The sequence below is a fragment of the Malaclemys terrapin genome, chromosome 13 (genome assembly GCF_027887155.1).
Source record: "Malaclemys terrapin pileata isolate rMalTer1 chromosome 13, rMalTer1.hap1, whole genome shotgun sequence".
In the NCBI taxonomy this organism is placed as follows: Eukaryota; Metazoa; Chordata; order Testudines; family Emydidae; genus Malaclemys; species Malaclemys terrapin.
Genome location: NC_071517.1, coordinates 14,313,215 through 14,330,279, shown reverse-complemented (window position 1 = coordinate 14,330,279; position 17,065 = coordinate 14,313,215). Strand labels below are relative to the sequence as shown.

Genomic DNA, 17,065 nt, shown 5'->3' with positions numbered 1-17,065 from the left:
AATAGCGACCCCCCCCCCCCCCAACAGCTTTGTGGAGAACAAACCCTGAGCCATGTGGCTAAAAGGGCAGATTGGCTTTCAGAGCCTCTGGTTGCCTGGTGCATAGGTGCTGGAACTAGGGGTGCTGCTGCACCCCCTGGCTTGAAGGGGTTTCCATGTGTTTGGTTTTTTTTTAAACCTTTTGTCAGCCTTGCAAAACTGTAATGAAAACAAACCATCCCATTCACAAACTCTCCTTGCCTGCTCCTACCAATGTTCATGATGAAAAAACTGAGAGTACTGTACTTATTCATCCACACACACCCCAGCCTCCAAAAGGCAAATTTAGGCATGCAGAATTTTGTGTGGCTGCTTTATTCTCATTTCCGCATTAATGAGTAGACTGAAAATATTGTCAACTAAAAGTAGCATAGTTGCTACCTTGGGGCCTAATGATGGGGGGAAGGGGCAATGGGTACTGCAGAGTTGCCCTGTGTGAACATAAGAATGGTCGTACTGAGTCAGATCAAAGATCCATCTAGTCCAGTATTCTGTCTACCGACAGTGGCCAATGCCAGGTGCCCCAGAGGGAGTGAACCTAACAGGTAATGATCAAGTGATCTCTCTCCTGCCATCCATCTCCATCCTCTGACAAACATAGGCTAGGGCAGTGGTTCCCAAACTTGTTCCGCCGCTTGTGCAGGGAAAACCCCTGTGGGCCCGTTTGTGTACTTGCCGCGTCCACAGGCTTGGCCGCTTCCAGCATCTCCCATTGGCCTGGAGCAGTGAACCACGGCCACTGGGAGCCGCGATCGGGAACCACTGGGCTAGGGACACCATTCCTTACCCATCCTGGCTAACAGCCATTAATGGACTTAACCTCCATGAATTTATCCAGTTCTCTTTTAAACCCTGTTATAGTCTTAGCCTTCACAACCTCCTCAGGCAAGGAGTTCCATAAGTTGACTGTGAGCTGTGTGAAGAAGTTGTTCCCTTTTATTTGTTTTAAATCTGTTGCCCATTAATTTCATTTGGTGGCCCCTAGTTCTTATATTATGGGAACAAGTAAATACTTTTCCTTATTCACTTTCTCCACATCACTCATAATTTTATATACCTCTATCATATCCCCCCTTACTCTCCTCTTTTCCAAACTGAAAAGTCCTAGTCTCTTTAATCTCTCCTAGAATGGGACCCATTCCAAACTCCTAATCATTTTAGTTGCCCTTCTCTGAACCTTTTCTAATGCCAGTATATCTTTTTTGAGATGAGGAGACCACATCTGTATGCAGTATTCAAGATGTGGGCATACTGCCCTTATATAAATCCATGGTAAGATTTGGGGGGTGGCATTTTGCCATCCTCGGCAGCAATTCGGCGGCGGGGGGTCCTTCCGCTCCGCGTCTTCGGGGCGCTTCAGCGGCGGGCCCTTCACTCGCTCCGGGACCCGCCACTGAAGTGCCCCGAGGACGCGGCGCGGAAGGACCCCCGCCGCCGAATGCTCTGAGGAGGAGCGCTGCTGGCTACGGCGGCAAAAAGCCTCGCGCCGCTCCTGGGCGTACCATGGATTTATATAAGGGCAGTAGGATATTCTCCATCTTATTCTCTATCCCCTTTTTAATGATTCCTAACATCCTGTTTGCTTTTTTGACCGCCGCTGCACACTGCGTGGACATCTTCAGAGAACTATCCATGATGACTCCAAGATCTTTTTCCTGATTAATTGTAGCTAAATTAGCCCCCATCATGGTGTATGTATAGTTGGGGTTATTTTTTCCAATGTGCATTACTTTACATTTATCCACATTAAATTTCATTTGCCATTTTGTTGCCCAATCACTTAGTTTTGTGAGATCTTTTTGAAGTTCTTCACAGTCTGCTTTGGTCTTAACTACCTTAGTATCATCTGCAAATTTTGCCACCTCACTTTTTATCCCTTTGTCCAGATCATTTATAAATAAGTTGAATAGGATTGGTCCTAGGACTCACCCTTCGGGAACACCACTAGTTACCCCCTCTCCATTCTGAGAATTTACCATTTATTCCTACCCTTTGTTCCCTGTCTTTTAACTAGTTCTCAATCCATGAAAGGACCTTCCCTCTTATCCCATGACAACTGGACCTGGGAGTTCTGTGAAATTACTGGGGGTTGTTCTCTCAGCTGTTCTGCTCCACCTGTACAGGTTGACATCCTTGCCAGAAAAGCCCCCGGCTATTGATTGGGTTTATTACAAGACTGCAGTTGCTAATGCTGGCATGGTGGATGAGTTTGAAAAGATGGTGAGATTCTCGTCCTCAATTAGATGTTGCTGCTGTTTTGAAATCCAAGTGGAGGCTGCTCATATCTGATGTACAAGACACAGAACTGTGAACTTTTTCTCTAGCAGACTGCTAGGAGAGATTATTAGGAGGTATTGGCTCAGGTCCTGTGCTGTGGTATGCAGCTTTACATCACATTGCTAGCACGAAACAGCCCCAAAGCTGGCATAGCTAACCATAGGAAGGGGCATTTTAGAGGAGGGGGATCCTCCAGTGGCATAAAGCTAATGCTTTTTTTCTTATAGCCTGTATAGGTTTTCCCAGCCGTAGGTGTAGAAGTGGCCCGAGGAAAGAGTATATGGTCGGAGCTTTCCTATTCTCTGCTGATTCCCAGCTGCCAAAGAGCACTAGTCTGGCTACTGGGGAAATATTAGCTCTGGGAGCATGCAGGGCTTTTAGTGGAATTGAGAGGCAACATGTTTAGAATTTATTTTTTGAATTTGCAGTACAATGCACTAAAGGTTTCTGGTAACTGTCAAATTCTCTAGAATCTTTTAAATAAAGTCATTGTAATTGAGGGCTTCAGCAATGTGTCTGGTCTTGATCTCAAAACTAAAAGATTAAATCCACTAGGAGTTTTTGGGTGTTTTAAGTGGGTGATGAATGCCGTGAAATAAGCAGGCAATTGGTTTTGGAGGCTCTGCACTCTTTACAGGGTGGGGATAGTTCCTGACGGAGGACAGGATTGAGTCTTCCAAGCAGGATGCCAAGGTTTAGTGTTTGTAGAATACTCTCCCTGTTCTTGCCGTTCAGGTTAAACCCAAGGTGATTCGGGTGACTGAGATAACAGTTCAGCCACACAAATGACCAACCTGGCAAAACCTTACAAACCTACAGCAGCTTTCCCGCCCCCCACCCCCAGCCTCAATGTGCCAGCTGGGCTTGTACCTCGGCACCTATTATGTAGCTGTGCAATTAACCCATGCTGCCTCAGCAGGGAGTAGGAGAGGGTCATACTGGCTGTAGAGGCAGGGATGTGGGAGGGCTTTTCCATCACATGCCCAGATGAATGTTACGGACTGGTTACATGAACCCATCAAAGAACAAGCAGACATGCTGCTCTTGAGCTAAAGGTTGTGTGTAGTGTTGGGGACTGTAGGTAAAATGAATAGGAGAGCAGCTTCACCACACGCGCCTTCTGAGAGGATTGTAAGATTCTATTAGGTAGATTTCACCCTCAGCCAAAGACATGACCATCTCTGTGTGTGTTATTTCTGGGTGGTCCAAGTCTCCCATTAGTAATGTGCAGTACTAATAAGGCAAACACTTCCAGTGGTCTGCAAAAATCAGATATATGGTATGGTTATGTAAGACAGCATGTCCTGTGACCAGCACTAACTGGCTGGGATTTGTGCTATGGTAAATATACCTTCTCCTCTGGAGCTGATTATTCTCTTTTAAACTTGAATTCTGGGCTGCAGTTGAGGGTAGGAAGCCCACCCTGGCCTGTTCCCTCCTTTGAGTTGATAGTGGTAGCCTGGACTCCAATCACAGTTGGAGGAGCCTGTCTCATCCTGTCAAGGCCAGCACTAATCTAGTCCATTGTGCTATTTCATGTTTTGCTTTGTTCCCCCCAGATCTCCACTTCTGAGAGGTACAACTCAGATGACTTATACCAGTAATTCCATGTCAGCTGGAACACTAGCTCCGTGGATGTATTTTATTCCGGTAACTTATTTGCTGATGGGATGCCCTAGGTGTACACATTGCTTTACAAAGCACATGCAAGAACAAGGCTCCTGCCCTGCAGAGCTTGCAGTGTTATTCAGACATGCAGTACACGGCTTAATTCAAGCGTAAGAAGCAGGAAACCCTTGTTAGGGAGGAGGCTGAGGCAAGCAAGTATTAGAAAAGGCAATTCGCCCACATCTAACTGCTCCATTGTACAATAATGATGATGCTAAACAGTAGTGATAAAAGCAAATGGCTGCAGAAAAGCACCTGATCCAGAACTAGCAGAGCTGACTCGCACTCCTGTAGCTCTGCCTGGGTCCCAATTCGCTGCCCCTCTGCATTGATTGTTCCCGTAAGCATGGGTAGTTCTGTATTTCCCTTTCCAAGCGGGCTTGAATCCCTCCTCTCCTCTTGTCCCCTGGCCGTCTCAGTCAGCGAATCTCCTACAATGGGCAGAACAGCAGGCAAATGTAAATATACATCAGGGGAAATTGTGGACAAGAGCAGAGGCCTGCGTGATGCTAAACTTGACTTTATTTGCTTGATAGTTTTTATTAAAACTTCATGCATCTTCCATCAGAAAATCTCAGGCACTGTTCTGGCTCAATGAGTTTATGGGGTTGGCCAGAATTGGTGGACTTTGCGTGGGGCTGGGTTTACAGCTGAGCCTACATAGATAACAAAGGTGCAGCTCTTTTGTATACATATGTTGCCTACATATATTTGATTCTTAGAAATATATGCACCACGATGACGTTGAGAGGTAGATGTCTTAACTGTGTGTGAATTTATGATCAAATGTGGCCTGAAACACAATGATCTTAGATTCTAAGCCTGCTAACGTGATTGATTTCCAGAGATAAGGGGCTCCCTACTGACAGAACCCTGTTACTAGATACAGAGTATTCACATGTAGGTAACCAAACACCAACCCTGCTTGCTTAGGAGGTTTCCGGATGTTGTTCTAGCTTGCTTGCGGCATCTCAGCAGTTTGATAGCCTTGAGTATAGGGTGTAGGGGTTTCTTCTTCAGCTGCATTAATAGGCAGGTCTCCAATATACCCATAATCATTAGGACAAAGACACCTATGAAAAACATCACTGTAAAAGAAGACAAAGACAATGTGCTTGATAAACTCTCTGTCTGTCTTCCTTTAGATTCATAATTCTATGTACTGTGGGCTTCTGCTTAATAGAAGAAATATAGTGCCCCAAGTCCAGAAACTGTTCTGAATAGGGACTTCTTGTATTACAGCTCTACTGCAGTGTCTAGTGTTCCTCTTCTTACTATCTTTGAATAGGCGACACGTTTGTACTCTGTTCTCTGCCTTACATCCAGTGTATGTCTAATATAAAGTGACTTTTACTCAATAAAGACAAGTACCTATTATGGGTGGGTCATCGGAAGAAGTGGGAATAATGTCCTTAAGAATCAGAGCTAACACAGACTCTCCAATGATGAGTGACAGCTGGAAACTGATCTTGTCCCCATAAGAACTGCTGCTGAACAAAATAGTCATATCCAATAAGTAGAGAGCACATGATGGGAAGATAAGGTTCAAAACGTATAAAATGGGTCGTCTCTTCATGGAGATCTGGAGGGAACAAGGCAAACATGAAATAACAGAATGGCCTGGATTAGTGCTAGTCTCAATGGGATGAGATAGACTCTTCCTCCAAGTATGGTTGGAGTCCCAGCTATCAACTCAAAGGAGGGAACAGGTCCCAGTGGGCTTCCTATGCTTTAGGGCATCCCAAGCTTCAAGTGCCAACCATAAACACTCGCCCTCATCCTGTCCCCGGCTTTCTTTCCTTGCTTGCTTACCTTCATTTCCTGCTTGCTTCCTACCCATAACCCCAACTTCTCCTCCTCTCATAGTCTGACCCTTCTTCCACCTGTCCTGTTAGCTCTTCCTTACCTGCCCAGCTCATTCTACCACCTACTTCCAGACACTTCACCTAACCCTCTTTGCCCTCATTTTGGGTCGAGCCCTATGTTCTTCTACGCACTCTTGCTATTTTCCTACTGGTGTTCTCTGTGTGTATATTTGTGCACACATGCCCGTTGAATATCTATGCCCTCACCTCTCTGTTTTTTTTTTTCTTTCTTCTACTCCCCTTAACACACACACATACAAACTGGAGCGGACAAAAAAGTCCATCTAGTGCAGTAAGCTATCTCAGAGTGGCCTATACTAGATGCCTCAAAGGAAGATGAAACCGCTTTAGACCACAGCCTAAGCTGGTATAATTCAGTGTCAATAGAGCTATAGCAAATTGTACCTACTGAGAATCTGGACCCATAACTGTGTAGTTCTATATCATGAAGAATTTTTTTTGTTTGTAGCTATGAAGGAATCCAGCGACTTGCCAGCATTAGTGTCTGCCCCCATATGCTCCTATGAGAGCTGTACTGTCAAAGTTCATTTTGCTAACGCATGATCTGGCTTGCACAGTAGGCTGCTTTGGTTCCACCCTCTTTTTGGCCTTGTCTCCTGCATTGTTAGGTGAGAGATGCTAGGAATGTGGCAGTGGAATTGGTACCATGAGTTGTCTTGGGCACATGTGCTGCTGGATTTGTGAGACTGCTGTAGTTCACCCATTTAGATATGGGAGCTGCCTATATCGCCCATGAACTCTTTGCAGAACACAGCATTTCATATTAGCAGCAGGTCGTGCTCTTTCTTGATTTAGCTCTACAGATCTACGTTGTAGGGGTCAGGTAGACACAGCAGAGGTGACACATTCCGAGACTTCCATTTAGAGGTATGTAACTTTCATTTTTATCAGATCATTCTGTTTTGAGATTTTAGACTCTCACAAAGTTTCTAAGGTAGCAATACTAACTCTTGGATGTAAGCGAATAATATATATCTCGCTGGACCTTTTCTTAAAATACCTATACTTTATAAAGTACTTTTCCTGCTGGGGAATGTGTATTTGTAATTGTGGGGGTTAGTCCTTTCAAGATGACTAGATTTTGCTTGGGTTGTGTTTTTAGTTTTTGTAGCTGAGCCCTGATGATCTGAAGGGTGCCTTTATGATAAATCAATGAATGAAATATATAGTGTATGAAATACACTGATGATGCACTACCTCATAGATGATCCCAGTAAAGACTTCCTCCTCGTCCTCTACTCTGCTTGGTATAATGTTTATGTTTGTGAACTTCCATTCTCCATTGGTCAAGTGATAAAGCTTGCTGTTTTTATTCACCTCATCTGTTGTCTGATTGGACTGGAGTATAAGATCTCTTACTGTTTGAGGAAAGAAAGTGAAGACACAGTGGTTTAAAGGTGGTTCCTTTCTCAGTGCAGGGAGTTCAGATCTGCTGCCACGGTCCAGGTGTGTATTCAGAAGGAGGGAAGAGAAGGTTAAGATCCCCCATCCACCCACCCTTGGTGTGAAAATTACATTTCTTGCCCAAAACAGAACTAGTTGTGTACTTGGAGCTTGATTCTTACTCCAGGGTAAACTGGGAATAACGTCATTGAAATCAATGGAGTTATACCACTATGAGATCAGAATCCACCCTAAAGGTCACTGCTTAAATGGGAATAAATGTCTGCTGACAGTAGGAGTTTCATACCTCCATTGGTCTTGGATACTTGGTTGAATTCTGTCTCCCATCTTATGGCCTTGTTCCAAATCCTATTGAAGTCAGTGGGAGTCTTTTCACTGATTCCAGTGAACTTGAAGATCAAGCACTTCGGGCTAGTCTACACTGGTAATGCTAAAGCGCTGCTGTGGCAGCCCGGCCACGGCAGTGCTTTAATGTGCCTTGTGTGGTTGCGGTGCAGCCCTGGGAGCGAGCTCTCCCAACGCTCCAGAAAAAACACCTGAACAAGGGGCGCAGCTCCCAGTGCTGGTGTATTGGCTACACTGGTGCTTTACAGCGCTGAATCTTGCTGCGCTCAGGGGGGTGTTTTTTCACACCTCTGAGCGAGAAAGTTGCAGCGCTGTTAAGTGTAGACAAGCACACAGAGGAGCAGTTGGCAGTGGATGTCTCTTTCCTGTGCTTCCATAAATACTTGGGAGTAGCTACTATCTGGACCTCTTCTTAACAGACTCACTACGGTGGCAATTGTGCAAATGGAGCATTTTCTTGGGGAAAATATCAAGGTATTGATACCGAGATGGCTAGCCCCCTTCCCTGGAATGTTTCACTCCCAGATGCGAACTGGGCCTGTTTAATACTGGCATTCCTAGCAAAGAGTTTCCTCTTCAAATTGCGACTGGCTGACTTTCTGGAAGTGCTGCTTTAGCCAAACGCAAGTTATTGGACTCAATTCAGGGGTAACTGGGTGACATTTCATGGCCTGTGAGACACAGAAGGTCAGACTAGATGATCTAATGGTCCCTTCTGCCTTTAAACTCCAGGAATGTCATGAAACATTTGCTTTAGTTCAACAAAGCCAATTGCTTTTCAAGTGAAACTGAATTATTAGAATTGTAGCTAAATGGAAAAATGTGCTATGCAAACAATAGACGATAATACTTCAAAGGAAGTCTTGCCTCTCTGTTTCTGCAATGACCATGGGGATAAAATAAGAGCATGCAGCAGTTGAAAACTAGATCTAGTCAGGAACTCAAATCTCTAAGACCACATCTACACTACCTGCCGGATCGGCGGGTAGTGATCGATCTATCGGGGATTGATTTATCGCGTGTAGTGTAGATGTGATAAGTCGATCCCCGATCACTCTCCCGTCGACTGCTGAACTCCAGCTTGGCGAGAGGTGGAAGCAAAGTCGACGGGGGAGCCGCGCCCGTCGATCCAGCACTGCGAAGACGCGAAGTAAGTAATTTTAATTCGATCTAAAATACGTTGACTTCAGCTACGCTATTCTCGTAGCTGAAGTTCCACATTTTAGATTGATTGCCCCCCTGCCCCCGCCAGTGTAGACCAGGCCTAAGTCTGGGTCCCATACTGCAGCCCTTTCTCAGTCATGTGAGTAGTCCTATCAACTTCAGCCCTTGGAGTTCTATTTTTAATCTAGACCCTCATGCACATTTTAAGGACTAGACCTTGCAAACTCAAGTAATCCCTATTGCAGTCAGTGGGACTAGTCATTTGACTATGCTACCACTCCTGGGAGTAAAGGCTTTGCAGAGGCAGATCCTGCATTCTTTCAGAGATATACATATAGGAGACTCCATAGTGAGAGATCATGCCATAGCCCACTTTCCCTCTTGCGTTGTAATTTTTTTAACACAATGGACATTGTTGAGTAGTGAACATAAAAATTCAATGGCAGATCAGACCTGTGATCCGTCTAGTCCATTGATTAGTTGGAGACAGTGGCCAGGACCAGCCAATCCAGTGTAGTAAACCTGAATAAGAATGGGCATACCTGGATGATTAAATGAGAAGAGGCTTATCGTGCACGTCTGGGTGTCAAATGGAAACTTGTGCATCTCCAAGTTGCACGTTATGGTCACCTGGTGCTGTTGGGTTGTGCTAATGATGCCATTGTGAGTGATGGACAGAAAGGGCCTGCTGAGCGATTTCTCTTCATCCACTCTGAAGGAACCAATGATTCAACAACAATGAAAAGTAAAATGACAAAACGCTTGTTGCAGATCAAAGACATTATTTTATTTGCAAACTCACTGTTAGTCTGACTTTGAATGGTCAGTGAACCATAGAACAGGAAACAGAAGAGAGAGGGTGAGTGACAGTGAGTAACCAGGGATGAGAGATTTAAAACAAACAGGGGAGGACAAAAAGGCTGTGGGAGGAGATAGGAGAGATGGGAAGAGAGAAAGCAAGCAGAGAAAGTCTGGGGCGCAGAGAAGGGCTGATAACCCCCATCTACACCAAGACTTGTAGTGCACCCCATTAATGTGCTAGATGAGACAGGAAAGACATTTAAGGACATATGAACCACTTGCCCCATTGGACCGGGGACTGTTGGCCTAATTCTGATCTCACGCTGCTTCCACCCTCTAACTATTGACTTCTGCTGAATTACTCCTGATTCCCACCCTGTAAGTGAGAGCAGAATCAGGCCCTATGTCTTTATTTGTGTCTTGCGCAGTGCTGAACATGCTGTTGCTGCTTAACAAATAATCATGACTAAATAACCATTGAGGGACAATACCAAATATCACAGTGCAGTGGGCATCTCCTGGACCTCCACAATAAACAGTGACAGGAGCTTCTAAGATGGGGTCAGCAACCTCTGGCACATGCGCCAAAGGCAGCATGCAAGCTGACTTTCAGTTGCATTCTGCTGCCAGCCTGGGGTTCCGTCCACCGGCCCCCTGCCAGATGTTGTCCCGGCCACTGGCCCCGCTCAGCCTGCTGCTGGCCTGGGACATTGGAAAATTCAGCAAGGAAAAGCACAGGCAAGAATCATACTAACCTGATAAGATCTGCATTTTAATTTAATTTTAAATGAAACTTCTTAAACATTTTAAAAACCTTATTTACTTTACATACAACAATAGTTTAGTTATACAGTATAGACTTAGAGAGAGAGACCTTCTAAAAATGTTAAAATCTATTACTGGCATGCGAAACTTTAAATTAGAGTGAATAAATGAAGACTTGGCACACCACTTCTGAAAGGTTGCCAACTCCTGCTCTAAGATATACTGTTGGAGTCTGTCTCCTTTTCACTGGCTTCCCTGTCAGATAGTTTCCCCATAGCCTAAACATGCTCAACTAGTGCCCCCTCACTCAGGGACTAAAAAAACTCATTTCATGTAATGAATGTTTTCTTATTGTCATGAGATCAGTTAATTGGTTCTTAGCTATTCTGTTCCCCCCCGCCCCCCCCCCCAAAAAAAAAATTAATCCTGCAAAATCTTTGTTTATGTGAGTAATCCTCACTCAGATGAGTTAGTTCCATTGATCTCAGTGGCACCAATCATGTCCCTTATAATTATCCCTCTTACGGAAACAAGTGGAAATCAGCCAAGGAGAGTCTTACTGTTCATAAATGACGATATATGGAGACCAAAATGTATCCACTGGCAGAACGAGTTTGGAAATGTTACAGAAATCCTGAGGATTCCAAGTCACAAAGACATCTTTCCACTTCTAGAGGAAAGAAAAATCACAGAATGGAAACAATTTCTGGACTCACAGCACACAGGAAATAGCTTTGATTTTACAGAAAAAAAGCTCTTACCATGATCACTAAGAAATAGACAGTGACAGTTTGTAACTTTTCAGTCTAGAGAAACAAAATGGGAAAGTGATTATCATGATTTCATTAACTAAGGTAGGTACCAAGCTTGGAGGCTGTTCAGTGTTTTTCTTACAATGGTGGCGTGATGGGTGTCAGAGATGTGAGAAAATCAGGGCAGACCAATAACGTACTTTTCTTGGTCTTACAAACTGAGGTGTAGATTGGAAGGGTAAAGTTCAATGTTTGGAAAAAATAGTTGCCTGATAGAATCTACCTAGCTATGTAAATCTGTGCTGGGACAAGATCCAGAGCAGGAGAACAATTGCAACACGGCTCAGGAAAATCGAGTCTACAGACTCTGATTCCTGATGTATAAGGAGGGCAAAACCAAACAGAATTACCAAGTCTCTCCTCACTCTCCCCCCCAACTCCACTGTGCTGTAACACTGGCTAATATCGTCGGTTCCCTTTACCCAGGCTAAGCAGAGGTGTTTCCCTTGTAAGAGGCTTTTTTTGGAGGAAACAGAAAAAGAGAGAAGTTCAGATGAAATGCAAATCAAGGGCCAAATTCCTGAGTATTCTTGGACAACTTTGCAGTGCTTTGGCAACACAATGCAGCTTAACCTATCCGCTTTTTAATTGGTCTGAGGCTGCTAGAAAAATGAATCTTGCCCTGGACTTTGATCTTTTAGAGTTTATTTTAATGTGACACCTGTTCAGCATGTGATGAGCACTAAAGCAATTTTAAACAACTCTCTCATTTGTGCAGATGTGACAAACTATTTTATACCTGGCACCTCCAACCATACATTGCTCTGGATTCTACTTTCCAACCAGAGCCATAAAGTCTGGAGAAGAAGACTTAAGGTGCAGGTTCTACCCTTTCACATCAGTGGCAGTAATAGTGGAGCTACTCCTGATTTGCGCTAGTCTGAGAGAGAAGAGTCACTCACTCACTTTAGGATCATCAGCTGCCTCAACTTTTCAATCTCCACAATATTTCCTACTATAAAAAATAATAAAGAAGTTTGTTTCCTTACCACTGAGAGGATGGACATCAGTATAAATTGTATCTCCACTTTCAATGGCTCTTCCCAATCTTCCTTGGGTATTGTACGTAGTGGGGGTGGTCTTTCAGAGGAGATATTCAGATACTGAATAATGTTATCATATTTACAGAGCTGTTCTGGGGCAGCACCTGTGGAAATCAAATGAAAGTCTGGTTACATCCAAATTCCTTTTTTCAGAGAAATACCGGGCAGGATCTCAGCATACACCATACACCCAGCCTATGGAATATGAATACATCAGAGGATAAAAGGCATTGGGCTGTATCTTCTAGGAAATCACTGTCAGATCTTTGTCCCCTTTCACACTGGCAGGACTAGGGTGCCTTCTTAATCTTCTTCATCCATATATGAGAATATAAATTACTCCTGGGTAATCCGGTTGGTTTTCATCTGATGCTACTACAATTTAATTTACCTGTTGCCACAGACAAAGTGAGAATAGCTAAGAATGCTTCCCACATCATTCTCCTTTTCCTAATGAGGCAAATGGTAGCGCTGATGCTACAGATAGTTGCTGAGGTGTAGTTGGTGCTTTGATATTAATCAGTGTAGGGAGGAAGCTTCTATAATTCAAGGCTTGGGGTTTTTTTTAATGAAGAATTCAGTGCTAATAGCGCAATGCACTCAGATGGCTCTTGGGATCAGCTCGTGAAATTACCATTAATGGATTTGATGTTATGGGACCAATGCTGTGGTAGAAATAATTTGCTTTAACCCCATATTCCCCCAGGGAAGGTATTGCTTGTTGTTGGGATTTATTTATACAAATCAAATTGAGGCTTTTTGGTTTTTAAATTTGTCCAAAGTGGGTCTTGCTGTTTATCGGACAGCCTTGCCGCTGCACTCTGCCACAGGGGAAGTGACCCCTGGGCTTCCATATCCCAGGTAAGTGCCCTAAGAACTAAGGATGGCTGTCTTGTGAATGGAGCCCTTTGAAAACGCTTGGGAACAAAATGTTCTGGGTTAAACATGTTTTGTTTGATCTGAAATCAACTTTTTTGATTCACTGAAATTTTTCATGACTTTCAGATTGTTTTGAAAACCCCCCATTTTATCTTTTCCGCTCTGCCAGCCAGCCGAAGAGTCAATCATTTGCTGTAAAAACGTCACCTAGCTCTAAAGTTGTATGAAGTTAACAAACTATCTTCTGGTAAGAAAGTTACATGGTCTCTCAATGCTGGTAGTTTATCCACCTTAGTTCCCTCTGCTTAAAGTGCCAGCTGTGTCCTGACTTCACTTGGTGCAGCTCTAAAGCTCAATCTTCCTGACTTCAGATTTTCTGCATCCCTAACTTCTGTGCTTTGCAGGCTATACAAAGCTTAGGAACCCCAGATGCTCATGACCTCAGATCCCTCTTATAAAACACACCCTGTCGAAAACTAAAAAGGTGTGGGAAGAGGAGCTCTGAGGTGTTGTGGAGAGAGAGGCTAGACTAGTAGTTAGTGAGACTTTGCAAAGCTCTCCCTTGCCTGCCATGGTCCCCCTGACTGTCTCTGCATTCTCTGGTTTGTTGTTGTATGTGGAAGATCCTTCCAGGCTGAACATGGCTGCTCCTTCACTAGTTTATTATCTAGCAAACACAGCTGGCTCCTATGCTTGTATGTCTGAGATTATATTGGGTATGTGTGTATATATGTAAATATACAGTGTGTGGGGTGTAAGTGCCACAGTGGAGTTAGGCTTTAGGGCTCCTCTGTAGCATTGTTCCTCCCCCCCGGCCAATCCTCAGCATTTGTAACCCATGGAGCGAAATCCTGTTCCTGTTAGAGCCTGGCAGAGCTCCCCAAGGGTGGAGACTCCACCCCCAGAATGTCCAGCTCACTGTCCCAGCTGGATCTTGGAGCTGAACGTCCTCGCTCAACCCAGCTGCAGTAGAGGAGGGGTACAGGTCACCGGGGGAGAGGGGTTCCCCAGCTCAGCCCCTCTCCGCGCTATGTGGCCAGCCCTTCGTGGGCCGGTGTTGAGATGAGTCTTGGTGTCCAGCCAGGGGCGTCTTCCCCTGTAAAGGCTGATCTAAAGCAGGGGGAGTTAGGACCAGCCTTTTCTGCTCTCCCCCATGGCCTGGGTGCCTTGAAAAGATGAAACTAGCCGAAAAGCCCATGCGTGGCTGAGGTTGAACTGAGCGCTGCTGGAAAGGAGGGTGAGTCCCAGGAGCACCATAAACCAGAACATCATGGGCCAAATTCCACCCCTAGTGCATTCCCCATCTCCCAGTCAGTTTGGTAACAACCAAGATGTAAATTCGTTGGGCTAGGATGGTGCAACCTCACCCAGAAGAGATGTTGGCAAAAACTCTCCCAGCAGAATCAAACCTCCCGGGGTGCATGTGTTGAATAGCGACTCCCGCTCCCAACAGCGTGTGGTGAACAAACCCTGAGCCATATGGCTAAAAGGGCAGATTGGCTTTCAGAGCCTCTGGTTGCCTGGTGCATAGGTGCTGGACCTACGGGTGCTGCTGCACCCCCTGGCTTGAAGTGGTTTCCATGTTTATTATCTTTCTTTTTTTTTTAAAAACCATTTGTCAGCCTTGCAAAACTGTAATGAAAACTACCCACCCCATTCACAAATTCTCCTTGCCTGCTCCTACCAGTGTTCACGATGAAAAAACTGAGAGTATTGTACTTGCCCATCCACCCCCCCATCCCCGCAGTCCAAAAAAGGCAAATGTAGGCAGGTAGAATTTTGTGTGGCTGCTTTATTGCCATTTCTGCATTAACAAGGAGACTGAAAATATTGTCAACTAAAAGTAGCATAGTTGCCACCCTGGGGCCTGATGATGGGTGTGGGGCAATGGATACTGCAGAGTTGCCTGGTGTGGACCTGGGAGCTCTCTGAAATTACTGGGGGTTGTTCTCTCAGCTGTTCTGCTCCACCTGTACAGGTTGACGTCCTTGCCAGAAAAGCCCCTGGCTATTGATTGGGTTTATTACAAGACTGCAGTTGCTAATGCTGGCATGGTGGATGAGTTTGAAAAGATGGTGAGATTCTCGTCCTCAATTAGATGTTGCTGCTGTTTTGAAATCCAAGTGGAGACTGCTCATACACAGAACTGTGAATTTTCCTCTAGCAGACTGCTAGGAGAGATTATTAGGAGGTATTGGCTTAGGTCCCCTGCTGTGGTATGCCTAGCAGGGGGATTGATAGCTCAATGGTTTGAGCATTGGCCTGCTAAACCCAGGGTTGTGAGTTCAATCCCTGAGGGGGCCATTTAGGGAACTGGGGTGTGTAAAAAAACTGTCTGGGGATTTGTCCCACTTTGAGCAGGGGGTTGGACTAGAAAGGTTCCCAAGCCTGTGGACACACAAACAGACAAGATACATGTCCAGGGAGAGGAAGCTGTAAGTATTTAAAAACTCCTCCCTGCCACATGGTTTTTGATCTTTGTAGAGGTATAGAATAATTCTGACTTGGAGTCTGCTGGTGGGTAATTATGCTGAGGTAAAAGAGCCACAAGTCTGGGTTTGTGCGTATATGCAGCTTTTGAGCAGAATAGGTTCTCTCTACCTATCCATGACCACACTTGGGGATTTAGAATCTGGGACTGGATTGCAGTTCTGCTTGCTCTTCTGGTGTAATACACTTGACATTAGTATAAGACAAAGGCAGCCAAACTCTGATCAATCGAGGAGCATATTGGCATCTCGTCAGCAGCCCAAAGGATGCACCTAAGTTGCATGAAATAGCCCTGACTCCTTTTGAATGTGGAGTTGGAGTTCTTGGAGCCTGCAGGGGTCAAGATGGAGCATTGCATAGTGGGACTTCTATTCCGTGGGCTCCTCCTCTGTGCGAAAGAGGAAGGTGGGTGAAACATAAACTCCAGGGGTTCTACTCAGATCATTGATGTTGTCTTTAGCCAGAGAATTTGTCAGCCTCCAGAGCTCCTACCTGTTTTATTTAAAGCAGATGCTATTTTAAGGTCAGTATTTCTTTAAGGAAGAGGTAAGAGGAGAATGGTGACTCCTTTTCCCTAGCTAAAGTGAAATAGGATGAGAGTCACAGCTTCACTGCAGGAAACAATCTAGGATTAATGTGCTCACCAAATCCTTTGTTCTCTTGCAGGCTAAGAGTGCTGTTGAATATATGCAGGCCTCTAAATCCCTTATTGTGCAGTCTTTAGAAACAGGTAAGTTTTATGGGTTCTACCCTGTGAATTTCATGTTAAAGGCAGCTTGTCATGCAGCCTTGTTTTAATTTATAATTGAACATCTAGTTTAAGTTGAATTCTTGCTTATGTCTGACTTTAACATTTTCTTGTCTCTTCACCCACTTCAAGCTTGAGAAGTTCAGAACCATGATTCCATTTGATCAGATGACATTTGAGGACTTGAATAAGGTTTTCCCTGAAACGAAACTGGACAAGGGGAAATATCCATAATGGTCACATAAACCTACTGACGATCTGTAAATCTGTCTGAAAGCAGTTTCTGGTGACTGTCCAATTCTCTAGAATCTTTTAAATAAAGTAATTGTACAGGGCTTCAGCAATGTGTCTCGTCTTGGTTTCAAAACTAAAAGATTAAATCCACTAGGAGTTTTGGGGTGGTTTAAGTGGGTGACAAATGCGGTGAAATAAACAGGCAATTGGTTTTGGAGGCTCTGCGCTCTCCAGGGTGGGGATAGTCCCTGAAGGAGGACAGGATTGAGTCTTCCAAGCAGGATGCCAAGGTTTAGTGTTTGTAGAATACTCTCCCTGTTCTTGCTGTTCAGGTTAAACTCAGTGGTGAGCTGGAGCTGGTTCGCACCGGTTGGCGGGAACCGGTTGTTAAATTTAGAAGCCCTTTTAGAACCGGTTGTCCAGTTCAGGACAACTGGTTCTAAAAGGGCTTTTAAATGGGGCAGGTGTTGGGGGAGGGGGCATCAAGGAACGCAGGGGATTGGATGGGGC

The 17,065-nt window shown here is 44.7% G+C and overlaps 1 protein-coding gene and 1 pseudogene across 1 annotated transcript; one reads left to right on the top strand and one right to left on the bottom strand.

The window, feature by feature from the left end:
- Nucleotides 1-4,167: 4,167 nt before the first annotated feature.
- On the bottom strand, nucleotides 4,168-12,662 carry LOC128848218 (5-hydroxytryptamine receptor 3A-like). Its single transcript, XM_054048055.1, has 9 exons — nucleotides 12,596-12,662; nucleotides 12,151-12,308; nucleotides 11,111-11,155; nucleotides 10,910-11,019; nucleotides 9,326-9,495; nucleotides 7,068-7,222; nucleotides 5,356-5,566; nucleotides 4,905-5,072; nucleotides 4,168-4,415 (listed from the first exon to the last, which is right to left on the bottom strand). The coding sequence occupies exons 1-9, from the start codon at nucleotides 12,642-12,644 to the stop codon at nucleotides 4,168-4,170; spliced, it is 1,314 nt and encodes a 437-aa protein (XP_053904030.1). The 5' UTR covers nucleotides 12,645-12,662.
- Nucleotides 12,663-13,989: 1,327 nt separating this feature from the next.
- Nucleotides 13,990-16,661, top strand: LOC128847873 (ATP synthase subunit d, mitochondrial-like; annotated as a pseudogene).
- The last annotated feature ends 404 nt before the right edge of the window (nucleotides 16,662-17,065 follow it).